Source organism: Rhododendron vialii, chromosome 5a (assembly GCF_030253575.1).
Source record: "Rhododendron vialii isolate Sample 1 chromosome 5a, ASM3025357v1".
Taxonomy (NCBI): domain Eukaryota; kingdom Viridiplantae; phylum Streptophyta; class Magnoliopsida; order Ericales; family Ericaceae; genus Rhododendron; species Rhododendron vialii.
This window is the reverse complement of record NC_080561.1, coordinates 9,687,255-9,697,613: the sequence shown is the minus strand read 5'-3', so window position 1 is coordinate 9,697,613 and position 10,359 is coordinate 9,687,255. Positions and strand designations below refer to the sequence as shown.

The window sequence follows — 10,359 nt, the reverse complement described above, 5'->3', positions numbered from 1 at the left end:
ATAAGTTTTTGGATCCACACCTCTAAATAGGACAAATGTATATATGCACAGAGAGAAGTTATTAATGAACTGCTCAATATTCACCACTCAACATTTCACTATCCGTCTCGGTATTGGTGGGGAGAGCGGTGAATATTGAGCGGTGGGCGTAGGCTTTTGGTTATTAATGTTTGTTTTCATGAACAAAATGTATAGCAACACGAATTTTTTACACAACTCCGAACACAACTGTCTCTGAAACTGTTGAATGGATGTGGCCTCATGTGCATTCAAGGATTGTGGATATAGCTGTGTTCGAAGTTGTGTAAAAAATCTGTGCATGTAGCATTCCTCTTTCGTATGTTTTCTTTATCAGATCCAATTAATGCATGTGTTCCTTTTTAAGACAAAAAAATATCCAAGATACAAGGGGCCAAGAGGTAACTATGTAAGGGTTGATGAGCAAACGGCAACGTTTTTGGGTGGCTGCAATTTGGAGTGCCCACTTTCTCGCTGCAGGGACCTAGCTCCCCCAGTTCTGTTTTAATTTTTATGAGCTCATTCTGAGCTCACAACAATAATTGGAGTTGTACGTCTTGTAGATCTCGTTAAGTAATACTACTAGGTATAAGAAGTACGGAGTATAATCGTTGGAACGCGTAGCTCTATTACACATCAATGAAAAACCTCACGTTATGGTGGTGATCAGAGTATACCTAATTGAGTACATGATTTTACGATTTCCAGGCCTACTACTGAACACCGTCTCAAATAACGTTATGGAACCCGCAATCACTTTCGTCTTCTCACAAGCACTGTTAGTACTCAGGGCGTTGAAGCACCACGTAACGTAACCTTCTTGAAACTGACAAAAGTTACACGTGATACTTTCAAATGGTGTAATTGATCCCGGCATCAGTATCCTGACCTGTGTCTTCTTAGAACCACAATTACTCATTAAAGGTGTTAGGGCGTCACTTAAACTTGTGAGCAAGTACCACAGTTTTTGCGATCAACGTTTTTAGGTCTACATAATTGAACGTTGACGTCGTTGAACGCCATGATCGCGCGGTGTCATCGCGTCGCAAAAATACAATTACGAACGGTGTTTGAGGCACGAAGTGATCTTATCGGAATGGAAAGTTACTCCTTGTAGCCTCACAACAACCATGCACCTTCAATCTACCCATCAAACCAACTCTTCCTGCATGCACAACCCAAGCTCCGCCACAACATCGCCGCAACCGGAGGCTGGCCCACTTGCACCCACTCAACCTACAACTGCTTCATATCATTGGCTTGTTCACAGACTCTCCAAACCTTCACTGACTTGTCCAAGCTCCCACTATACACTATCCACCGCCCGCCGCCGCCGCCCTCCTCCTCTTCCTCCACCGCCAAGCATTTCACCGGCCCACTATGTCCATACAACACCGTCAAGCACATATGGTCCCCGCCCTCATCCCTCCTCCACACGCAGATACTATTATCCGCGGACCCGCTGGACACCAAGCTCCCCGCCGTGGCCAGGCACAGCACCGCCATCTTGTGGCCGCGCAACATCCCGCGGTGCACCAACACCTCTCTTTCGAGTTCCCAGAAGTTGACCAGGCCGTCGGATGACCCGCAGTAAACCGCCTTCGCCGCCGTGTTCACTGCCACCGCCGTCACGCCGGCCTCCTCCTGCTTCAACAACGTTTGCACCACCACGTGCTTTGAATTTGATCCTTGTAATAATTCCCTTCTCCATACCTTGACCGACCCGTCTGCTGATCCGGTCAACACCAGCCCGTTGAACCCGGCCACGACAATACTATTAACAGCATCGTCGTGGGCTGGGATAGACTCCAAGCACTTGGAGTCGGAGACCCTCCAGACTTTGACCGTCTTGTCCCAAGACCCCGAGTACAAAATCCCGTGTTCTTCATCCAAGCTCATGCACGAAACAGTGTCGTAATGTCTGATCCACGGGGCGTTACGGCGTCCCTTCCGCCGTACCCGGACATAGTTTTTCGGGTTCAACGAGGTCACAATCGAGTCCTTTTTCGAGGGCAGGGTCCCCACGCGCTCCAGATGGTCCTTAGAAACCCGGGTTTGGAAATCTGATTTCCAGACCCGGATTTTTCCGTCGTGGTGACCGGTAAAAATCCTGTCACCGTAAACCACTATCGCTTTGACAAACCCACTGCTGGATTTAAACCCACAAAACTCGTTTAAATTCTTCCAAACCCTTATGTTCTTGCTCTCCGATCCCGTGTATAACAAGTCGCCGGATACGGCTAGGGAATAGATGTGACCGTGTTCGCGAAAAAGCGAACCGATCAAACCATTCTGGGGATATTGGCTTTTATCACCGGAGGAAACAATCCAGGGCGAGTGGGCGTGAAGTGGGGACGCTTCTTCATTGGAGTCGGACAGGGATGTGAAGTACGGGGACGAGGAGGTGTCGTCGGAGTCGCTGCTGTTGCGGGGGGAGGTACTGTAGTCGTTGTGGTTGGAAGGAGGAGGAGTACTGGTGGTGGGTTCGGGATGTGATAGTTTCGGGTTGTGGAGGGTGGTTTTCTCGGCGGCGAAATGGCCGGCATTACAGGGACTGATGACGGCGGTTGTTGCGGCCATGTTTTTATCGTAGGAGGAAGAAGATGAGAGTTTTGATTTATTTCTAGAGAGAGAAAAATTTTGGAGGGAATTATGGAAGGATGAGGGATGGGGATCGAAGGGGGGTATAAATAGAGAGTTGTGAAGGACACGTGGTGGGAGTTGTACAGTAGGATAGCGTCACGGAATTGAAGATCGGTGTCAAAAAGGGAAATATACTTTTTAAGTCATACGGCATAAGATTAAATTAATTATTTACGCCGTCGGTACAAATATGTATTTTTTTAAATCAATTATATTGCGTTACATTGTTATGTTTTATTAATTGAGATCATTGTTTTGACAACGTGGGATAATATAATTGATTTAAAAATAATAAATATTTATACTGTCGGTGTATATAATGTATTCTCTTGGCATACTATAGTTTTTCATTACAAGCCGTAGGAGAATTACAAATGTTAATTAGAATTTTGGGAACCCTACTTTTTTAGAAAACACAAAAATTGCAAATAGATATGCTAAACTTTCCAAAATTTTGCCCTTTAGCATTTTTGAATAGTTAATTTACTTTAGCAAAGTATGGGTAATAAAATAATATAATTCATCCAAAAAGTCAAAATGGACAAATAATTTGGACAAGCAAAAGTCCAGGGAGACAACCAAATTGAGAGAGAGTATCAAACTGGGGGAATACATCGACACGTAAGAGGAGTCTCGGCTAACTGAGATAGTCTCAGGTTGGTTGCATAGTAGTTCAAATATGAGGGGGAAAAATCATGTTTCAAATATGTTATCGAGTTCCGAGTTATATATAAGACGAATAATTTAGACTTGTCTTGGAGATTTTAGGTATTATTTGGAAGAACAGGACTTCTGGACTTGGTATAATTCCTATTACAATAAGCAAAAGTGTAACATACACTATAATTCAAACAAGACCCTTCATAGACATGTAGAGCTCAAACATACTAGTGTGAACTCTCTAGATATATGTGAGGAGTTGTGTTTAGCGTTATGTTTCTAAACTTTTTGTTAAATTAATGAGAAAGACTACAATACACACCCCTTATTTGGGTGTGTATCATATTCACCTCCAAAATGTTATGAATTATAGAGAAAATGTTATGAATCATGTTGCTTAAGAGTTACGAATAGTATAAAGGTTACGAGATACACCAAAATGTTATGAATCATAATGAAAATGTTACAAATCGTACTGCTAAAAGGTTATAAATTCTAGAACAAAAGTTACAAAACATACTAAAATGTTATAAATGAACTATAAAATAGGTACATATGATATACCATTTTAAAGAATGTATATTGTAAATTTTCCCTAAATTAATAAGCTTAGAAAATCATATCCAGTTAGAAAAAGATCGAATAAGAGAGCCCAAACCCGATAGAAAATCATATTGCTTAAAAGTTACGAATAGTATAAATGTTACGAGATACACCAAAATGTTATGAATTATAATGAAAATGTTACGAATCGTACTGCTAAAAGGTTATAAATTATAAAACAAAAGTTACAAAACACACTAAAATGTTATAAATGAACTATAAAATAGGTACATATGATACACCATTTTAAAAGATGTATATTGTAAATTTTTTCTAAATTAATAAGCTTACAAAATCATATTCAGTTAGAAAATGATCGAATAAGAGAGCCCAAACCCGATAGGGAAAATATGGAGTATATAGATATTCTAAATATGAAAAAAAGAGAGAGCTGAAAAAGCTAATTAAATTGCAAAAAAGTACATACAAATTTTGTAATGATTTTTTTTTTTTGGGTAGTTATTAATATCTTTTGTTTTTTTGGTAATTTTTGTACTGATATTTGCAATGCCGTCTGTTTCTTGTTTTGACCTTGACTAAGTAATTGGGCTTTGAACCATTTTTTTTCCTCCTTTTCGAGAGAGAAATGCGAAGCATATGTAAAATGAGATAAACTTTGCTACGGAGCTTTCTGTGAGTAAATATTTACGGAGTTAAATTGCATGCGTTCAAAATGTATTGGACAGTTCGAATTTTAAAAAAAAAGTTATTCGTGCAAAGAATTTAACTTTTCTAACAAATAATTTTTTTAAAATCCGAACTATTCAATGACGAAATGAACGGTTGAGATCGTGCAATTTCACAAACAACTTAGTCAGAGTTGAGATCGTGCGGATCCACAAACGACTTAGTCACGGCTCCTCCGTGAAGAAGCCGACCTCATGTAACATATGCCTTTTACCGTTAGGTCCATTCCCACATAATTAACAGAGGTGAAAATTCCAAAACGCTTCTCCCTCCAGACGTGTTTGCTTCTTTGAAAATTTACTTAAAAACTTTGACTGCCCTTACACGGTCTCCTTTGACTGCCCGTACACGCTCTCTCTCTCTCTCTCTCATGGGCGAAAACGTCAATGGCCATAACAGACAGACAGCCACCTACAAATAGACCGAGGGTGACGCTTCAACAGTGACATACCCATCTCAAGCCGCCACGTACGTAACCAGCCCCCCACACTGGAGATAGCAGCTGCGCAGTGGAAGCTAGAGAGATGCGCTGGACCAATCATGCGGCGACACTGCTCCGGTGGTTTGTGGGTCACCGGTGCGTCAGCGTAACGGAGTGCGATGAGCTGAGGTGTTACTTTTATTATCATTACTATTATAAAGGGGTAAAACGGGAAGATGACGCTTGTTTAGTTGTTGCCAAATGTCGAAGCTTATCAAGTGCGATTAATGGAAAACCACAGTTAAGTAATGCGGTGAACTTGTAATGGAAAACAACTTTTCCATAGATATTTTTTGATTATTCCGGACCAGATCACGCGCAACTCAAAGTAATTAATCTCTCCTACACTTAAATAGGGGTCCTCTTTTCTTTATAGATGCTTATGTCCTAATTCTTAGAGATTTGAAAACTTATATTGTCATCCTGAAATTTAAATAATACCCATCTTACCCTTAATATTTGATTTACTATGTTTTTTCTTTAAACAAATTTGAATGGATAATTACCTAGAATTATCAGAAAAAATTGTGTGGTGGAAATCTGTTTTCATTAGAATTAGTTGTAGATAATTATTATCTTTTATACACGTTTATTTTATTTGCACAGGTGTCCCACCATTCCATTTACTCTCTATTTTCCCATCCTCATCCTTCAAAACAGGGGAAAGGAGAAACTGAAAAAAACAATGAAGGGGAAACGGAAAAAAGGACGGTAGGTCCGTTCGGCGAGCAAATTTGTGACCTATTTTATCATGTTTTTAACTTATTTGTCATGTTTGTTGCAGATTTATATTGTGTATAATAATATTGAAGCATTAGCTTCAATTTCATGGTAACTTGTAAAAAAATTCATGATAAGGATTGCCGATTTGATTGTAATGCGTGCATTGAGTAATTTTGTGGTGAAATGTGTCATGATAAAACATGGTGAATTTGCATAAAATTGTCATGAAATGATTGTTGTAGGTTGATTATCAATTGTCATGATTTTGGTATGCTTGCTTGGATTTTGCAACTTCATCATGATATCGGTTTACAGTAGTTTTTTTTTTTTTTTTTTTAACGGCAGGGAGGGAATGTTGGGTGGGATAGCATGGTGAGAATGTTTAGGAGTCCATTTGACTCTTTCAAAAGGGGAACTTAAATAATTGGAGATAATCAAAATATAATATATATATATATATATATATATATAATATTTATATTAATATATTACTAGGATTATAATGGGCCAATAAAGCATTTTGAGGATGAAAACATAAATATTCAAAACCACTAGGATGAGCATCTTAATAAGTCCTCCAAATATAATGCCTATTTAATTTCTTTCTTAAAACTAATCAGAGCAAAGGTTGTATATGAAATGACCTCGAATGAGCTAATTAGCAGCTGAAAACTTTCGAAACTGAGATCGTATAAGGGAGCAAATTCTTAAACCTCGAGTCCTCACATTAGGCCAACTCCTTGGGGGTTAACTTTTTCATAGATATTTCCGTTGCATTTTGGTTGGTTGAAGTGACACCTGTGAGCTGATTCATCAGCATGTTATATTAATGGCATTGATTAACCATAGGAAAATGTGTTAACTCTAATTTGTTGGATTGCGACAGGGACGAAATCAGGATTAATTTCATCTACAAGAGGTCACAGTATATGAATAACTCTTGTTGACTAAAAAAACATGAATAATTTTTCATTAAGTCATATTTTGCGTACCAAATCAGTCGGGGTCCAAGATTAATTAAAGGTTTAAAAGTTAAAAAATAAAAATAAACATAATTACTATGAGGCTTCCCAAATAGGGGTGGCCATGGCCCCCATAAGCACACTCATAGCTAGTTTCGTATCTTTGGATGGCGATTAGTGATGGATGCAAAATTTTCATGAAGAATAAAAATTTCGAAAAAAGAGATTTCTAAGAGTACTTAAGATGGTTAATGTAAGATGAATTAATGTTTAGGGTATGAATAATGGTAATTCCCAAAAAATGGGAGTAACAGTTTCACAGAGACCAAAATTCTAATTTTAAAATGTACATCAAATTTTATAGATACATCGTAATTTATCAAAACTTGAGAGGCGGGCTGCTTCCACCCTAACCCGCCTCTAACTCCATTCAGAATGCTAGTGTACGTGCAATATTTGACTATTTGTACACTATAATAGCATTCTTAAACTTTTGGACATTTTGGATCAATCGAAGAACTTGCAAAATCATGGTTCTAACTATTTCATTTTTGAATCTTTGGGCACCGAACTAAACACACGAACACAATGATATGACGAACAAAACCAATCACTATTTCACAAATACAACTATTTAACCAAAATTGTTTATGTTTGCGACTCCCACCAGTAATTTTCACTAATTGCGAGTAAATAATAAAACTACCAAAACTGGCAAGTATATATGCTAGGGTTTTCCATCAACTCCGGCTCCTAATTAGGCTTCTCGAAACCACACAGAATTTTCAAATAATTCATAGTAATATTTGGTATTTTAAGTTGGCTTTTTTCATAATCTCTTTAGTATTGGTATTGAACTATCAGAAATATGTACTTTTTGAATTCTTCTTTGACATGAGGTAATTAAAAGCAAAAAAGAACTGAGGCCCCGTTTGGGGCGTAAGGGAAATAAGTATTTATTTGTCAAATAAGTACTTATTTTTATTGTGAGATAATGACCTGTCTAGTAAAACAGGAAATAAATACTTAAAAAATACGGACTTTCGCGGAACGGGGCCTGAATCATCTACTAAAAATTTTAAGGTATTTTAGCAACGAGTGACATCTCTTAATCCTTTTTTTTTTTTTTTGGGCAAACTTGACCGATATTTATTTTTTCCGTACTTTTCAAAATGTATATTTTAGACAAGAACCCCTAATTAAAAGTAACAGAACTTTCTAACTTGACAAATACTTTGCTAAAAAAAGAAGAAGCAAGAACTGGGACATTAATATCTTACTCTTCGATATTTTCAATTTTTTAATTTATTGCTGCTGATTGCTAATTAAGGAATAGTATCAGCTGATCAAAGGGGGAAAAAACAAATATTAAGTACATTTGTTTTGTAAGGATGATCTCCAGCTTGAATTATTTTAGGTCATTTCGGGCAAGATGTTGAGTAATGGCCTAACCCACGTATTAAGGATTTGGTGTCATTTCGCTTCAAATAATGCATGTTTTGCTTTGAAACAATATTACTTTACATTATCTTAATATCTCATTAATAATTCCTCTCTTGGAATTTATATGAGATTGCATGAATTAAAGGAGTCGTATCCCCTCTAGTTTCTTCCAACTAGTCCGGTCCAGTTTGGACAATTTGTGGGTCTTTTCCGGGCCTACAATAATAATTGAAATCATTCACTTTTTAGAGCTCGTCAAGAACATTGACCACGCCAAAAATCATGTTTATCAGATATGGTTTGATATGACTTCGAAATGCATTAAGTTTGTAAGAAAACAAGTGTGCAACACTGGATTGCAACTCATTTGACACAAAACAAGCATGCAATACTGGATTGCAATTCATTTGACACAATTATCTAAAGATCAATGCATTTCGATATCATATCAAACTATATTCGATAAACGTGATTTCTGGCGTAATCAATAATTCAACGAGCTCTAAAAAGTGAACAGTTCCGATTAGTGTTGTGGACCCGGAGATGGTCCAAAACTTGACCGGACTAGTTGGAACCCCAGACTGGACGGGATCCTCTTCCTGAATTAAGGATCTAACACATGTACACTAGGTCTTTCATAGCCCATATTACGTAATTGCTGCCACTACGTAAGGAACAGTACGTGTTGCACAACAACATAACAAAAATATCAGTACGTGTTTGATTAAGTATACTATAAGAGGATCTCATCTCTTGAGTATTTTAATTAAAATTAGCTCATTCGGGCAAAAAGTCATTAGCTAACTTGGGTTCTGTGTATTCAGACCACGTATGGGAAGGGTTTGGTCATGTTTGATTTCAAATAGTACGTAATTCTATATTGGTAAGCATGGATAGCAAACCAAATTATATCATATGCAACTCTTTGTTTTAAGAAATACGCGGTTCGAATTGGTCCAGTTTCATCAAAAATTAGGGGTTTTGTTTTGTTAAGGTTCTTCTTATTCTCTTTTAAGTGCTTATTTCCCGCTCTACGAGACTGGTCATTCTCTCACAATATATAGCCCCTAGCGGAACGGGGCCTGAGTACTTACGAATTTGTTTTGGTTTGATTTTACTACTTCAAGACTATTTTTATCATCATTGTTAGAAAAATGATAGATACATACCCACTAACCACAACTGACACCTACAACCACACTCTCTCATATATGTGTGAACCCCCTTCTTTCATAATGCATACGCCTCACAATTATATATGTGGGCCCCACAAATACGTGAGAGGTGGCATACGATAATTGCATGTTTTCTTTTAGATGTATATAATATTACCTTTATTTTCTTCAGTTGTAAATTATTTTTAATCATATATGAGGATTAGCTTAGAAAATATAAGCACTTTTTTTTAATACTTTTTAAGAAGGAAAAAATATTTTGGAATATGACATCCCAAAATAAAATAGTCGACTATGACCACTGAATATATAGGGGTACTATATATATATTTCACTGTGGATATTTTTGCAGCCTTGGGGTTTTCTATTTTTGTGATGATCAAGAAAAAGTTAATATGTCACTTAAAATGGGACACAAATTAAACTAATCACCTTTTGATCTAATTAACTAATTAAGCATGTGCTTCAATTAGGTGTTTGTCATTGGTACGCAACACTTGGTGCATGGCCTATTGTAATTTTCTAGAAATAAAATGGCATTATGTGTCACTTATACCGACTACGGATTAATTAAATGGGCGTTTACTAAACTTGTGATGGAACTGCACAAGACCAAGTAGTTTATCGCTTAAGAGCATCTCTAATTTTCATCCATTTTTTCTTTTAAATTTGAGTCAAATTTTGGGTAAAAATCTATTTTGAATAGGCACATTTCCAATTATCAAACCAAAATTTCACCCAAATATAGTATATTTTTAATTCTTAATGGCAAAATGGTAAAAAGAAAGAGCAATCAAATTGATGTCCGGTCTTCTTCTTCTTTTTCTTCTTCTGCGTATCTCTCTCTCTACTGCTTCTGCTGCTCACGTACACCACCACTTACTCTTTCTAGTTTCTACATTTTCTTCGTCTTCCTCACTTGCCTCTCTCCCCTCTTTAAACGATACCATCCATCCCAAACCTC

General features: G+C 37.2%; 1 protein-coding gene across 1 annotated transcript; it reads right to left on the bottom strand.

Moving 5' to 3' along the window:
* Window positions 1–555: 555 nt before the first annotated feature.
* LOC131325680 (protein JINGUBANG-like) lies at window positions 556–2,663 on the bottom strand. Its single transcript, XM_058358070.1, has one exon. The coding sequence runs from the start codon at window positions 2,596–2,598 to the stop codon at window positions 1,255–1,257; it is 1,344 nt and encodes a 447-aa protein (XP_058214053.1). The 5' UTR covers window positions 2,599–2,663; the 3' UTR covers window positions 556–1,254.
* Between the last annotated feature and the right edge of the window lie 7,696 nt (window positions 2,664–10,359).